Source organism: Eumetopias jubatus, unplaced genomic scaffold, assembly GCF_037043125.1.
Source record: "Eumetopias jubatus isolate StellerSeaLion01/CBP00866 unplaced genomic scaffold, mEumJub1_p1.0 scaffold_3, whole genome shotgun sequence".
Classification (NCBI taxonomy): domain Eukaryota; kingdom Metazoa; phylum Chordata; class Mammalia; order Carnivora; family Otariidae; genus Eumetopias; species Eumetopias jubatus.
In genome coordinates this window covers 190,580,273-190,596,531 of record NW_028274809.1, presented here as the reverse complement: position 1 = coordinate 190,596,531, position 16,259 = coordinate 190,580,273, and the positions used below count along the sequence as shown (strand labels likewise).

The window sequence follows — 16,259 nt, the reverse complement described above, 5'->3', positions numbered from 1 at the left end:
TGGACCAGGCAGAGTTCACACGCATTTGCATCAATTCATTCTCTCCCCCACATACCCCCTGGGCTGGATCAATGGAAAGCAGTTGGCCTGAGGCAGAGAGGGAGCACCAAAGGCAGAATTAATGAGGAAAGAGACAACTTTCCTCCTAGTCACCAGAGAAGGAGAATGGCCTCAGGTAAAGAAGAAACCGTTTCCTCTTAAAACACTTAAACAAATTATGGAAGAGAGGTTCCAAATTCAGGATGTGGGGCTAGTTGCCTTCCTGATGTCTTCTAACAACATGATCCAATCCTCCCCCTCTCCTGGGGCCTGGGTATCAGGACCCTGGGGCTGCGGAAGAGGTCAAGGGACTTGTGGGGAGGAGAGGTGGGGAAGGGAATGTGGCCTGGGGGCCTGGGGGGTGGGCTGCACTAGGCCAGAGGAAGAAGGAGTGGGCCTGGGCAGTTACCCTGGGCAGCCCTGCAGAGTGAGCAGGATGCCAATGGCCCCAGAAACATTTGCCGGACGGGCAAGAGGGTCGCTCTGCCTCTCACCCTCATCGGCAGGAGAGGATGGGGAGGCACGGAAGGTGTGCTGGCCAGGCTCGCACGGCTCAGGTGCGTCGCAGTAGGGACAGACCCATCCTAACAACCGCAGAGTTAGAACCACTGCTGCTAACCCCCAGCAACGCTTCTGTCAAGATGCTCTCCCGTCAGAACACTACATCAAAAACTAGTGATGTAATGTGTGGTGATTAACATAACAACAAAAAATTATTTAAAAAAATAAAATTAAAAAAAAAAAAGATGCTCACCCATCAGAACCTTGCTTTTCTCTGCCTCAGCCAACAAGTCCCTCTCTCTCCTTCTACCAAAGGGAAATTTTCCCACAGACTTTCAGATTCATCTCATCCCGACCTCACCTCAGTGAATGCCCACTGTGATTCCTTTTAAGTGGATCCATTTCTAGTTTGTTTGTTTGCTTGTTACAGAACAGTGTATCTTTCCATTGAGATTACAAATGCCTATGAAGCACACTTTTCTCTCTCTTCTTTCAATTATTTTCACACTACCTAGTAAAGTCGTGACTATATAGCAGGCAGTTCAAATAATTACTACTTGTCAGGAATATGAATTTGGTGTTGGTGAAATACAAAGCTCCTCATTAAATTCATACAGAATCCCTTGGAATTTAAACGCACTTAATTTACAACTCTTTATGATTCTATAACTGGTTTTGAAATGGGCACCCTTAGTTACCTAGCAACTATCACCTGTTCATTGAAAGCACCACAGTCCAGTGAAGATAGTTCTGTAAAGTTCTTTGGGAAGTTCAAAATTCAGCATGTCTATGAGCAATATTCACTTAGCCTTCCAGATTTCTGATGCGAACACATGTCTGGCACCAAAAAGCTCATCCTTTTCTCTAAAATCTAGAAGCGGTCCTTTCGTCCCTGTGCCTGCCCCAGAGAACATCTTACCTGAGCTACTGCTTCCCAAATCCTCGCCCTCCTCTGCCAAATGAGAAGAACAGATTCATTCATTTTCTGTTCTCATCACTGGAAGTCAACAAGATAGGAGCAGATCTGATAAAGCTGTCCTTTCCCTCACTCTGCCCAGGTCTGGTACCTTTCTAGAACGTGGAAGACGCAGACAGCAGTAGATTGCTTGTCTTTTCACTGGGAATGTTCTTTTCCCCAACTTCTTCCTTAAAGACAGGATGATGCTTTCAATTTGCTTTCCAATCCCAAGTATCCAATATGTAAGACATTCAACATTGGTTGAATCCAGCTCTTTTGGGAAGGGTCTATCTACATTCTGTATCAAGGATATAATGCCTAATTTTGAATTCTACAAATATGTATCCTTGCAGGGTAGTTAACACACATCACACTCAACTAGGTTCATAATAAATGCATGTAGGGAACCAGGATTGGGTAATTGCTCGGTGGGTCTGACCATCATTCTAAAGGTGGCAGAGTCTTGGTTCAATTTCTCCAGGGGTCAGATTAAATCTACTTATTGACTGTCACATTTTTTAATTGCCTACTTATGCACCTGAATATGGGGAGGTGAGGGAGACAGAAAGAGGCTGCATTCAGGAGAAATCCATAGCCACCAGTGGGAAAGAGTGCCAGGGTAGATGGGTCATCTTCATAAAGACAGGATGGAAGCAGGAAAATATCATAATTGGCTCCTTTTTTACATCTATACTCTAGATACTAAAACATAAAAAAAAAATAAATTAAAAAAAATACATTTATGTAGTAACCACTTGCTTCACCATTATTTTAACCTCTATGCCAGGCCAGCAAAGGCAAGGAGAGGGCTCAGCTAAGCACCCCTTAGTGCTAAGTCAATGGGAAACCTCCTTTCATGTTTCATGTGTGAAACACTTGAGGAATACGTGAAATTTATTCTCTGACCCAAAACTACACCTGGGGGTGTGGGTGGGTAGGAAAGAGAAAACTTGGTCCTAATGACTTACTTAAAAATCTCTAAGTGGGGAAATGTTCCACCCATTAATAGATAATTCAATACATATTAGATAGATGTATCTGCTGCATTCTAGGTATATTCTTAGAGGGCTCTGGATAGCATGCAAGCACTTATTACTTCCTGTGAATTATTCAGGGGAGGTACAACCGTCAAGACTTTACAAATTTATATCTAAATCAGCACAACTTCAAGATTTCTGGGCCAGAAGTGGAAGAAGGTGACATGAACTGAAGTAGAGAATAGAAGAAGAAATTTTGGTTTGGAAGGAGAAGGGGACAGATATTCACCGTGAGTGTCACAAGTTAGGAAAGGGAGGGTGTGGATCTCAGGAGAGAGGTCTGAACGCAGATTTGAGAATCACTGGAGCTGGGGACAGGGAATGTGATAGGAAAAGGGCGGCCTTCCAGGGTGGACAAGTGGGAAGTGGAAGGAGTTAGGGTCAGAGCCTTAGACCACAGCCCTTCATTTCCTTAGCCCTCCAAGGAAATTGGGCCAGTGGTCTGAGAGACAAGAGAAGGAAACAGAGTCTCACATTGTTAGAATTTGATTTTTCCTTTTCTTTTCTCCTAGGAGTTGACTTCTGATATAAGTGAAGTTGGACATTACAGGTCTGTAACTAGATGTTACAGTTAGAAGTTCTTTGTGTGGCTGGAATAAAACAGACTCTTAGAAAATATTAAGCATGTGGGTTAATAAATAAGTCCTCCTTGTAGCCAAAAAAAGGGGAGGTGGAGTCTGAGCAGAGAGAGAGGGAAAAGGTCACAGTGTAAAGACTGTCTGTCCCCACCTCCGGCCGTCCCCATAACAGTGAGCAGAACTCAACTAGACAACAAGAAGAAAGGACTGCAAATGGCAGTGAAGGCAAATCAGCTCGTGGGGTTGGTGGTTTAGCTCCTTTACCATCAAAGGCCAAGCTGGGAGGTGAGCTGTTAAATGCTCTCACCACAAACGAAAAAAAAACAATTTTTTTTTTTTTTAATAAAGGGAGTGCAGGAAATTGGGGGAGATGATAAATAAGTGAATTAAAAGCCCTAAAACTTTTTAGAACAAATTTTTGTAGATGGAAAAGAAGGTTGAACACATTTTAGATTGATGTAGTATATTAAAATGGCACATTAACACTAAAATATCACCAATTCCCAGAAGAGACCGAAGCTCTGAAGATACTAAATTTACAATTACAAAAATGCAACATTCATAAAATTAAACAATTATGACTTGCTTCTCAATGACATAATACAAACCTTAGCAAGAATAATATGTTGTCCTTTGAAAAAGAATATTTGATTCTTTATACTCAGCCAAAGAAAGTACTTGGAAATAAGAGAGAAAATGAAATTATTTACACAAAGATAGAATCTACAAAGTTTGCAATAAGAATTTAAATGGAAAAAGGTTTTTCTTATGGCAATATGTTTTACTGTCTTAATTTTATAAACATGTACATTTCACTATTTGAGTAGTTTAAAGAATAATGAAAATATGCTTACCATAATGAAATAAACACTTTCTCCTGGATACTTTTCCAGAAGTTAAACAAAGGCTAGAGAGTATAATGCTTCTAAAGAGACTGCTTGCCTTTTCAATGCAATTAAACTTTTTAAATTTGCAAGAAATTAAAACTTTTCCTCTGAAACAGTGAGGTCTATTGGTATTCACATGGGAGTTTCCAAAGCAGATGAGAGACTCAAAAAAAGTAATATTTCATTTGTTCATACTTAGGTCAGCTCCAATTATAGAAGTAGTATGTCATCTGCTAAGGACTGAATTTTTGTGCCCCTCCCAAATCCATATACTGAAGACCTAAACTTCAGTGTGATGGTATTAGGAGTTGGGGGTTTGGGGAGGAAATTAGGGCTAGCTGAAATCATGAGGGTGTAGCCTCCATGATGGGATTAGTACCTTTACAAGAAGAGGAAGAGACCAGAGCTTCCTGTCCCCACCATGTGAGGATACAAAGTTGGCTACCCACCACCAGGTGGCCAGGAAGAATGCTCTCACTAACAACCAAATCTGGTGACAACTTGATCTTGAATATCCAAATTCCAGGACTCTGAGAAATAAATGTCTGTTGTTGAAGTCCCCAGTCTATAACATTTTGTTAAGGCAACTCAAGCTAAGGTCCCTCAGTGCATAAGTATCTTAATTTAACATCAAAATAATGTACTTAAATTTTTAATAATTGATTAGAAATTCAAACTCCTGTGTTGAGTTTTAAGAATCATTGAACTATTTCTTCATCATTTGATGCTAATGCTGATTTTAGTTACTGAACATCATCTTTGCTTCCATTAGTAATAGAAACTATTTCCTAGGGGGAAAAAAAGTTATAGAAGGTGTCCTTCTGAAGACATTTTTCTCTAAGAATCTTTTGGATTTTTTTCTGTGTAATTTCTGTCATAAAGAATAAAAAAGATAGTATACAGGAAGGGTTTATTATCCTTCGTCGTGCATAGCAGGGGGTAGTGAACATTGTGTGTGTGTGTGCGCGCGCGCGCGCAATTTTTTTGTTCTGCTTCCTCTTGTCCCTGTCACTTTAAATACCTTCTATCGGTCATTACACCAAGCAAAATGGGGAACTTTACTGACCAGATCACTGTATCCGTTGCAATTCCAAAAACAACTTCTTCAATAAAACCCAACTCAAGGAGCGCCTGGGTGGCTCAGCCGGTTAAGTGTCCAACTCTTGATTTCACTTCGGGTCATGATCTCAGAGTTGTGAGATCGGGCCCCGCTTTGGGTTTTGTGTCTGCTTGAGATTCTCGCTCTCCCTCTGCCCTTCTCCCTCCACTCACATGCTCTCTCTAAATAAAAAAAACTAAATCTTTAAAAATATAAAAAATTTAAAAAATGAAACCCAACTCATAGTTAATCATTCAAACAAAAAATTACTCCTTGCTTCTTCTGAGCTGAAAAATCAAATCTGACCTCTTGCTTAGATTTTGGTGTCTTTATATCAACGTTCATATACAAACAATCTGCTACGTGTACTGCGCAGTCATGTACTCCACTGAAAAATAGGTGTTAACGTGTGCTTGGCAGGCATTGGCGGTTAACAAGTGATTTCAAGTAAGTAAGAAATCTGAGTGCCTATTGATGAGGTGTTATTATATTCCATACAAAATGGTATCTGTGTATACATGTGGAATGTGTGAAGACAAAGTGGGGACAAACTGTACTCTAAAAGCTAGAGGAAAATTTTAGGGTAGAAAAGCAAATAGCTAAGAATAAGGACCCACGAGTGGAGAGGCCATGCCAACCCACTTTTTTAAAAGATTTTTATTTATTTATTTGGCAGAAAGAGCACAAGCAGGGGCAGTAGCAGGCAGAGGGAGAGGGAGAAGCAGGCTCCCCGCTGAGCCCCAACCCACTTCCGAAAACTTTGAGTCACAGGCGGTCCTTCTGTTTTTGTCTTTTACATTGCATTCTATCGGTAAGTCGTCTTTTTCATACCAGATTGCCCCGGCCGATTTATTCTCCCATGTGTACATGTTCTCCTCTTTCCTGGAGCTGCAAGCCCTCCTCCCCATCCTCCCTCTTCTCTGACAGCCAAGGTTCCATCATCAGTAAGTGCTGGAGGTAGTAAGAGAGCCGCCATTAAGTTCCCATCACCCCACCCACCATTTGGCTCCATCTCTCCTCCCATCGCCCTCGGTGGGAGGTCCTCAACCCTGTCTGCACAGCACAGCACTGGAGGCACACTGGAAAACTACCCTGGTTGAGCCAGAATCTCTATGGGAAGAGCCGAGACACTGGAATTACAAATAAAATTAGCCAGACCAAACCCTCCAGTTGAGGACCAGATCTCATCAGCGTGTGCATGCTCAAAGCCCTTGCTCCAGCAACTTTCCTTATTTCCGTGCCAGCCGTCTTTCCCTCCCAAATACATGATTTGTTTCCACATACACACATGCTATTATTTCTCCCATCATTAAAAAGTTCTCTTCATTTCTTTTCCCTCAGCAGCTACCTTACCATTTCTCCCCTCTACCTAAAATTCCCTTCAAGAAGTCTCCATATTCTGTGTCCATTTCTGTTTGCCCACTCTATCTCCATCACTATCCACTAGATTTTTGCTCCCAACAATTCACCGGAACTGATAACCTCCGTGCTTCTAAATGCAACAGTCCATTCTGTCTCCACCCCCATGACTGAACAGCAGTATTTGGCAGTTAATCACTCTCCTCCTTAAAAAGTTCTCATCACTGAGCTCCCAGGACATGTTCTGGGCTCCCTCACTTCATGTTCCTCCTTTCTTTGTTGCTTCTGGTAGTTCTACCTCATTTCTGAATTCTTAATATTGGAGCTCCTTAGGACTCAGTTCTTGAGCTTCTTATATTTTTATCTACTCTCATTCCCTAAGTGATATATAGTCTTTGGGCTTTTGATGCCCATATGCTATATGCTCATCTGTCTCCAATTTTTATCTCCAGCCAGCACGACACCCCCTCCTAATCTGACTTCCTAGCTGCATCCCCAACTCTGTTAATAACATTTCATCCTCCTAGTGGTTCGGGCCACAGCGAAGTTGGTGTGATCCTTGAGTCTGTAGGATCTGGGTTCCATAATTTCACCCTTGGTGTCATGTCTCTGAATATGTTACTATGTGGGGAAAGGAGTTAATGTGACTAATGAGATGAACTTAAAATAGGGAGGTTATCCAAGATGATCCAAGTGAGCCCACAGCCCCTAAATCACATGGGCCTTTAAGGTGGAAGAAGAAGGCAAAATATTTGATCAGAGAAATGCAAGGACAGGAAAAAAAAAAAAAAAACAACAACAGGAGAAATTCCAAGCCTGAGAGGGTCACTCCATTTACCCTTGCTGACTCTGAAGATGGAGGAGGCACTAGGATTGAGGGAATGTTACGGCCTCTAGAAAATGGACAAGTCAAGGAAAGCAATCCTCGCCTAGAACCTCCAGAAAGCGTCACAGCCTGATGATACCTGGATTTCAGCCCAGTGGGACCCACCCAGGACTTCTGACCAGAACTACAGGAGGATACTTTCACACCCTTTGCAACTACACACTAAAGGAGTGGTCATTCGTTACGGCAGCAGTATAAACTGATATACTCCCCATCACCCATCCATCAGCATTTCCTGTCAGCTCTATCCTGAAAGTATATGTCCAAATTGACTGTTTCTCATCATACCCTCACTCCGCTTTGGCCCAAGCCACCATCATTTCGTGCCCAGCTTCCTGACAGAGCCTCCCAACCAGTTTCCCTGCTTCTGCCCTCACAATTCTTGATTCAAGTCAGAATGCAGCAGCCGGGTAGGTCCTGTTAACTCACAAGTGATACCAGCTCTCTCTTCTACTCAAGATCCCCCAATGGCTTCAGGACTCACCGAGCACAAAAACCAGAATCCTTCCCATGATGCTGCTGGCCCCTCCATGCTGGCTGCTTGCCGTCTGTCCTCCCGATGTATTGACTCTGGTTCCTCCCACATGCTCCCTTCACAGCTCTGGGCTCGCCTGAAATCCTCCTCCTCAGATATCCATTTGCTTAACTCCCCACACCTCCCTCCGGTGGTCTCCCTCCTTCCTTCCTTCCTTCCCTCCTTCCTTCCTTCCTTCCGTTGATGTCTTATTCAACATCGCACCATTACCGCCTCCCCATACTACACATCCAACTTTATCTTATTGTTTATGGTCACACACCAGACAGTGGGGTATCACAGAGATAGAGATTTGTTCTCCTTCATTCACAGCCACCTGGCCCATAATAAAAACTCAATAAATATTTGATAAATTAAGGCATTTTTCCTACGGAATATGGCTGCTGGGTTCACCCTTTTGTTCCAATCCCCATGGCTACTATCTCAAGCCGGCTCACTCTACCACTGAAATTTCATCGATGGATTTTGAGTTGGTGTCTTTGCTTCCAGTTCTTATCCGTACCCTTCCATGCATCCTACAGACATACATCCCTGATTCATCTTTGCTAAACACTATTAGAGGCATACGCATTTTGTTCTGAGGAACATACAGTGGCTCCCATTGCATTCTGCTTCCAAAAGTAGGACTTGAATTATCCACAGCAATTATATTTCCCTAGTACAGCTTAGCAGCCACCCTCCTCACTCCTGTTCCCTTCAGACAGATCCCCATGCCCACCCTCATGCTGGGCGGCTATTCACCGCACTGCTTACGTGCGGTTTCCTCTTTACTGACAGAGCTTCCTTCGGAGCCCCTCAAAAATCACATTCTACTGCCTAACTCTTCCCGCTCATACCAGACTCCATTTCCATTAACTGTTTTCTACTTTCAGGGGCACCTGGGTGGCTCAGTCGTTAAGCGTTTGCCTTTGGCTCGGGTCATGATCCCAGGGTCCTGGGATAGAGCCCCTCATCGGGCTCCCTGCTCTGCGGGAAGCCTGCTTCTCCCTCTCCCACTCCCCCTGCTTGTGTTCCCTCTCTCGCTGTGTCTCTTTCTGTCAAATAAATAAATAAAATCTTTAAAAAAATAACTGTTTTCTACTTTCTTATGAGGATTTGTTCCTCTCTACTTAGATTAGAGGTTTTCTGAAGACAGGACTCATATCTCCTGCACTTGACCGCCCAAGTGACATGTCTACATCAGGATTAATTCCGATTTTATGACTTCAGTGTTTTCACCAAATGTTATAATATAGAATATATATTATTACACATCTTATATATTATACATATATGTTCCTCTTGGTCTCTGGGTTTATGATTTTACTATTCTTAATTTTTCTTAATTTTTTAACCCTGATTTAGGCATTATTTGTCCTGTCGATATTTTACATAAGAATAATCTCCATGTTGTTGCATGAATTTTAAATCAATATAGGGCATATATCTGCCTGCCATTTAATTTAGACATGTTCCAACAAGTACTGCCTGGTGAACATGGACAAATTGCTTCCCTCTGTCACTCAACAACACTGGAAGGTACTGGGAGCGGGAGGGGAGCGGTGAACTTGGCTGAGAGCATCGCTGCCCCTGGAGGTGCGCACAGCTCCACAGAGGGGATGGCCATGAAATGAAGAGCTCCAAGTAGGAAGAGACTAATAAAACGGTAGCTAATTCCTATTCCTATGGTATTTCTACCCATGAATTCAGAATGAGATAATAATGAATTTTGCAGCACAATCTCATCATCAAAGGAAACAATTTCATTGGGAAAAAAAGTTTCATTAAAAATTTAAATGAACAATTTACAAGGAAATCACATGCTTTCCAGGTAGGTAATTCTTTAAAAAAAATTACAATAATTTTACCAAATTTTGCATTTCGTTCATCTGTACTAAATTTGGAAGTTTTAACTATGGTCTTTCGAAAGAGGACTATTCCTTGACTATTTCAGATCTTAAAAAAAAAAAAAAAGCCCCTAACATTTAAAAGAAATACCCTCCTCCATCTCTCCCACCAGGAAACAACAAACAAAAACCATGAAAACCCACATCGGAAAACTTTTGTGTCATGTACCTTCTTTGTCATCGTGGTGGATAATTGCATCCTGTATCATGTCGGCAAGGTTAAAGTGAACTTTTTGATTCTTCCCATGCTTCAGCTTTTTCAGGAATCCTTCCTGCTTCTGAAAAGCCTTCTCTCTTTCATAGTAGGCTTTGATCTGCTCGCAACGCATGCGCTTCACCAGCCTTTGCCGCTGGCCAAGGGGAAGGGACTCCAGCAAGCACTGGTCAATTTCCATTTCATGGGTTCGAAAAACATTACATAGCTGAAAGCAACCTGCAAGAAACACAGTGAGAATGTCACTAGACCCATTACGACAACAATACAGTAGCAAGACAGAGCGTACTCGATTCCCTATTGCCCAGCACAAAAGTCGGAAACTCACTCATTCCTCTTTGCGCTTGACGTGCAAATAGCAAAGGCCTTCTCACAGATGGAGAGAGAAGCAAAGAGAGCTGATGTCTTATTCAACATCACACGGCAATAAAATAAATAATAAAATTAGAGCTAAATGTGTAGTTTTGTGCAACTTAATTATTAGCAAACACCATCCTTTCTTATTTTTTTTAAATCTTCACCAAAGGCCTGAAAGTTCTACAGATGCATTAAAGTTCCTTCACTGAATAACGCCAACTAAACTTTGTGTATTAATTTTTGGCAGAAAGCCATTCTGAGTCTTTCAGCACACCCTAAAAAAATCAGTTTTGTATATCCCTATGACTCTGCTTATCTAACACAAAAGAACCTATGTAGGCTATCAACTATTTATGTGACGCAGTGATTATTTCCACCAATATATTGCTAAACACTTTTCCTATGGATTGGTAACATTCATTTCTAAGAGACCTAATATCGGTTGAACAATAAAACAGATTTTTCTCTTGGCAATTCAGAACCATGGATAGAATTGTTGCTGTTGTGGTCTCTGTCTTATTAATACAGTGAGTAACAGACTGAATTCTCTGTCCTGAAACTGAAGCAATCTTCACTTTCTTTCAACCTGATATTCCTTAGAAACACTACCCCAAACCCCTGTCATGGAAATGTACAAGCTCATATATCTACCACTAGATTAAAATTTTACCATTGGCAGAAAATTAACATTAGAACACTGAAAATTCGAGAGTCGAACCCACAGGTTCAGAGAAGTGTTTGTCTGTTCTTCTCTTCAGGTATTTATGATGGAAGTCTCAAGCAAGTAGAAGGAACTATGCAAGCCCCCAAATGTGGCTGATCATATGCCGTGTCTGGAAAGATGGCTCAGAAAGGGCCCTGCTGCTTCATCTTCAGAGAGATGCCCAACTCCTTTGAAAGGACACCACGCTGTGACAAGGCAGTTTCCATTTCTGTATCACTTGACACTTCACAAAGTGTTATTCTCACAACCACCAGGCCAGACCGTTTCTCTTTTGCAAGTAAAGAAAACGAAGTTGAGAGAGGCTATGACTTGTCCACAACCAAAGAGATGATTATATGACAATCACAAATGTTCCATAAAGGCGCAAGAAAAAAACAGAGTAAGAGACAGTCACTCTCTACAGCCAGATATTTAAGATATATAAGGAGGGGGCAGGAGGAGAGGGAAGCAGAGCTGGGAAATTTTGTTGTGGTTGTTCGTTAGTGTTTGAGGGCATTCTAGAATCCTATATTTTCATTAAGATCTTCATATGTATTTGTCAGAGTGATGTGAGAAGCATCAAATAACTACATATAAAACGTTTGCTTTCCAGTGACCTAAACACAAAGACACAGTGGCGGTCGTGAAGTCCACAAATCACCCGGAAGTCTGTCCGTGTGATAAAAGCCGTGATCACCAGCAGATCGTCTCTGAGAGCTCATTAATAATGGCCGGAGATATCTTCTGCCTTCCAATCTGTTCAGAGAACTGCACTTGGGTTCCCAGGACCCGGGGGCTGCCATGACTTTCCTGGTGTGTGAGCAGGTGCCCAGAGCATCAGGGGAACCACTGGAAAACCCGAAGAGGTAAAGCCGATGACCTCACAGCATATCACCTGCCGAGGAGCACGTGGTCAAAGGTGGAGGACAACCTCATAAACACAATAGTCCTCTGGCATTTGGCTCGTACAAAAAACCGTACTGTGAAATTTTCAATGAACTTTTAAAGAGTCTGCAGTGACAGCTCATGATGCATCGAGCAGCCCTCTCAGTCTGTCAAAAAGGAGCACTGAGGGATGTTCATAAATTAATACCCTCATGATTTGGAAAATCAGATGCCGAGGCTGTTAAATTTCAAATCCCTACATGTATAAAATATTGATTTTTAACATATTTTCTTGTTGGATCATTCCCCGTGCTTTGATTTTAAATGGTCTAAACTTTCATTTATTTTACTTCTAAACATGTAACGGGCACTGTGACTTTCTTTCTGTGTCATTATGGGCGGAACACCTATGTCATGTATATGCGCTGTTCTCGGTCTGCAAGATACCACAACTAAAAATAACGTCGTTTTGGGAAACGTAGTTTTGATGCAGTCTACCCAAAACCTATGAACTTGGTCACTGGGGCACTAAGAGTAACAGCCATTAATACCTCAGGTGACAGTTGGGACAGGCCAAGCAGGCAGGTGGTTAAGGCTGAAGAGGAACTTCATGAGTCTGAGCTGAGCAAGGCTGGTCTGCACCCCTGGGATGGGGGTCCTGGGCACGCACTTGCTTTCAACTGTCCCGCAGGAGAGTTGACAGGGTATTGCCTGCCCAAAACCAAGAGCTTTTCCCTGGTAACGACTGTAATTCTTTCCTGTTATTTTGGCTCTCTTGGCCTAGAAAAAGCCACACATGAACTAACACAACTTCAACATTATTTGAACCTCATTCTCACATTCCCACAATAATATATGAGCTCATTAGTATGCAGGACACATTTATAGCAAAAGAGCATATTTGCATTATGTGGCAGAGACTGACTTGGGGAGACCAGTTGTCTTTTCTCCTTAGATACATGAATAGATGTCATTTTTGAGCTTCCCAGGGCTGGCTCACAAAAAAATGCTCACATGCATTTTATCATGTTCTATCCCCCCTACAGCTTGCTGCCTATGAACATGGTGGCCGCGAAAACCACATAGCAAAAATGGCCACGTGTCAGAGAGCCTCAGCCTCTCCACTGCTGCTTGGAGCAGCCTCCACCAACCAGCCCTTCTCTTAACTCTGTGTCTGAGAAAGAAATGAACTTCTACTGTGTTTAGGCGCTGAGGTTTTGGGTTTTAACTCTTAAAAAAATTAACATCACCCTAACTAGAAATTTTTTTTTTCATCTTCACAGTGTTGAGTGGTGATCAAGGGAACATTCAGATTTTTGTAGAATTTTGAGTGGTAAGACTACACCATTACTACCTGCCAAGTGGGGTTCCGGCAAATTTTTGACACTCGGCTCTGGTGCAGTGGGAGTGGAATCTTTAATTTGTCGGGCCTGCCTATTATCACGGTGCAAATTTCACAGTCAGTTTCGAGCTACCAATGTCACACCACTAAACAAAGAGATGGGAAGAGGTACTCTCCCTAAGGCAGGGCAGGCCGGGTTCAGCGCAACCATAGCATCAAGCCCACCATGGAGAATCACAGCTTCATATGCATCAGAATCAACAAATATTCAGGAAAAGATATTCTAGCAAGACCTCCAGTGTGTGAGTGAAGCAGATAGCATCAAGAATTACCCACTTCTCAAGAGAAAATAACTATAACTATAACCATAAGTATATATATCCATATATCATATATATATATATAATATATAACAGTCTTTGTCCGGGATTTTTTTTTTTAAGATTTTATTTATTTGAGAGAGAGACAGAGAGCACGAGCAGGGGAGAGGGAGAAGCAGGCTTCCTGCTGAGCAGAGAGCCCTATGCAGGACTCGATCCCAAGATCCTGGGCTCATGACCTGGGCCAAAGGCAGACACTTAACTGACTGAGCCACCCAGGCGCCCTGGGATGTTTAAATGATTTAACCAAATGTAGTTTGAGTCATCAAAGGAAAACAAGAGACCATATGCTTTAAATTTCTTTTTTGACAGAGAGAGAGAGAGAGAGAGACAGCGAGAGAGGGAACACAAGCAGGGGGAGTGGGAGAGGGAGAAGCAGGCTTCCCGCGGAGCAGGGAGCCCGATGTGGGGCTCGATCCCAGGACCCTGGGACCATGACCTGACCCGAAGGCAGACGCTTAATGACTGAGCCATCCAGGCGCCCCTGATTTAAATTTCTTGATCATCAAAATCATTCACTTATAGAAGGTAATGTTAAGTAACAAAAAATGGAAAAAATTGAGTTCTGATCTTAGATATCATATTTTCTACTTAGGACCTGGGGTGAAATATTCAATACTTCTAAGATTTTTGAAATACATAAAAAGGAGCCAATATGTCAAATTTGCTGGGATATTTAAAAAATAAGAGATAGTTTGCAAAACATGTCTGACACAATGTAAGTACTCAATGAATGGAAATTATTTTTATTAGGAATATATTATGAGGATCTGTGTGTCCCAACGACTGTACAGATGGGATATGTTAAGAGAACCAAAGAGAAGGGAATGTGTCATATGGAGAGCTCTCTCTCCCTTTTATGTTCTTTCTGGTTCTACCATGCACCAGGAATGCTCCAGGCACAAGGTCTTTGGACCTGCTGTTCCCAGTGCCTGGAACACTCATCCCTCAGATGGTGGGAGACCATATGGTTAGCATCCTCCTTTCCTCCATGCCTTCTCTCAAAATCTCCTTCTTCATGAGCCTTTCATGGGCCCCTTTATCTCTATTTGCAAATGTTTCCTGACAATACTTCCACCTCCTATTTCTTGCTTTATTTTTCTCCTTAGTATTTATCACCCTGAATTATGTTTCTACAATATCAATCATTATACTTAGACTGTATATTATACTCAGGCTAATGCTGTTTACAAAAATACTTACACCATATATTTTCTTATTTATCTATAAGCCCCCAAAAAGCAAGAACTTGGACTATTTTATCCACTGCTTATTCTCAGCATCTGGAATAGTAGATATTAAATATTTTTGTTGTTGTTAGTAAAACTGTTTAATTAAATTGCTGGCAGAAATACCATATGTATTACTAAAACTTGACCCAGCCCTCAACATATAGTAGATAACAGATGTTTATTACTTCTGCTCTCACAGAAATGCACAATAGCACCATACTTCTCACCCAACTGCTCTTCCTCACAAAATTTTCTGGACTGACACAGTGTAGCCAAGTTTATGTTAGTATTGGATTTCTTGATCTACCATATTACTCCTTTTATTTGGGGGGGGAACTATATATATGGCTATGCTGCAATTCTAGATAAAAATTTAGAGACATTTACCATGGCCAGAAATCCTTGCTCAACAAGCATGCATCTCTATATAACAAAATTTGAGAGCCAGCAAATAAAATACATCAAGGAAGAAACAAAGATCTATATTCAGAAATAATTATAGAACATCTAGTTAAAAAATTAGGAGCTCCATGCTTTGGTCCTAGAGGGCCCTACACACTGTGCCATGGTCTCAGGATGTCGCGTTGTAGCAAGCCAGAAACATAAAGAATAAAGTTAAGGAAAAGGGAACAAGGAAAATGAACTCCTGAAATTATTCTGCTGTACAACTACCAGAAATACCTTCATCTCAATGAGAACCAAAACCTTCATGGGGTCCACAGCACACTCATTGTGGGAGGTCTTTTGCACCTCTTTCCATGACTGGTAGATCAAAGAGGGAATAAAAAATGATAAAAGCACAGATAATTTGATCTCAAGGACATTTACAGACACGTGCACCCAGTTTTCAGGGGAACAGACATTCATGGATGATTTATGAAGTTGACTATGTCTTAGGCCACAAAGCAAATCAAGTTTCAAAAAATGCTGAAGAACTGAAATTATAGAAGCGGTTTCTTAACACACTTGAGAATGGGATATCACCTCTAGAGGTGAAGCCACACCTTCCCAACATGCTCAGAAACTCACAACACTGAGCCTAAATAAAGCAGATCTAAGGAAGAAAACTAAGGGAAATCATACTTTTCTAGTGCCAACCATTGAGGAAAGTCTACATCAAAATTTCACAGATGAAACTATAATAGGGCATAGAAATAAATCTACAGCTTTAAATGTACCTGTTAGAAAAGAATCTCGTCCTAGAATTGGTGACCACAGCATCTTTGTAGGAATGAACAAAAAAGGAAAGTTCAAAAAAGAAAGAAGAAAAAAATAAAATGAGGGTCCGAATGGATAGAAAGGAAATAAAGAATGAGCAAAGTCAAAGAAAGACATGGGAAATGGACAATATCCAGAATAAATATATCTTACCAAAAAATGA

The 16,259-nt window shown here is 41.6% G+C and overlaps 1 protein-coding gene across 1 annotated transcript in view; it reads right to left on the bottom strand.

Moving 5' to 3' along the window:
• MYO16 (myosin XVI) overlaps positions 1 to 10,190 on the bottom strand; it is a 441,479-nt gene extending 431,289 nt beyond the window's left edge. The window contains exon 1 of the mRNA XM_028087376.2: positions 9,935 to 10,190. Within this exon, the coding sequence (XP_027943177.2) occupies positions 9,935 to 10,160 (226 nt within the window). The 5' untranslated portion in view covers positions 10,161 to 10,190. The remainder of the gene's footprint in view (positions 1 to 9,934) is intronic.
• Positions 10,191 to 16,259: the final 6,069 nt, after the last annotated feature.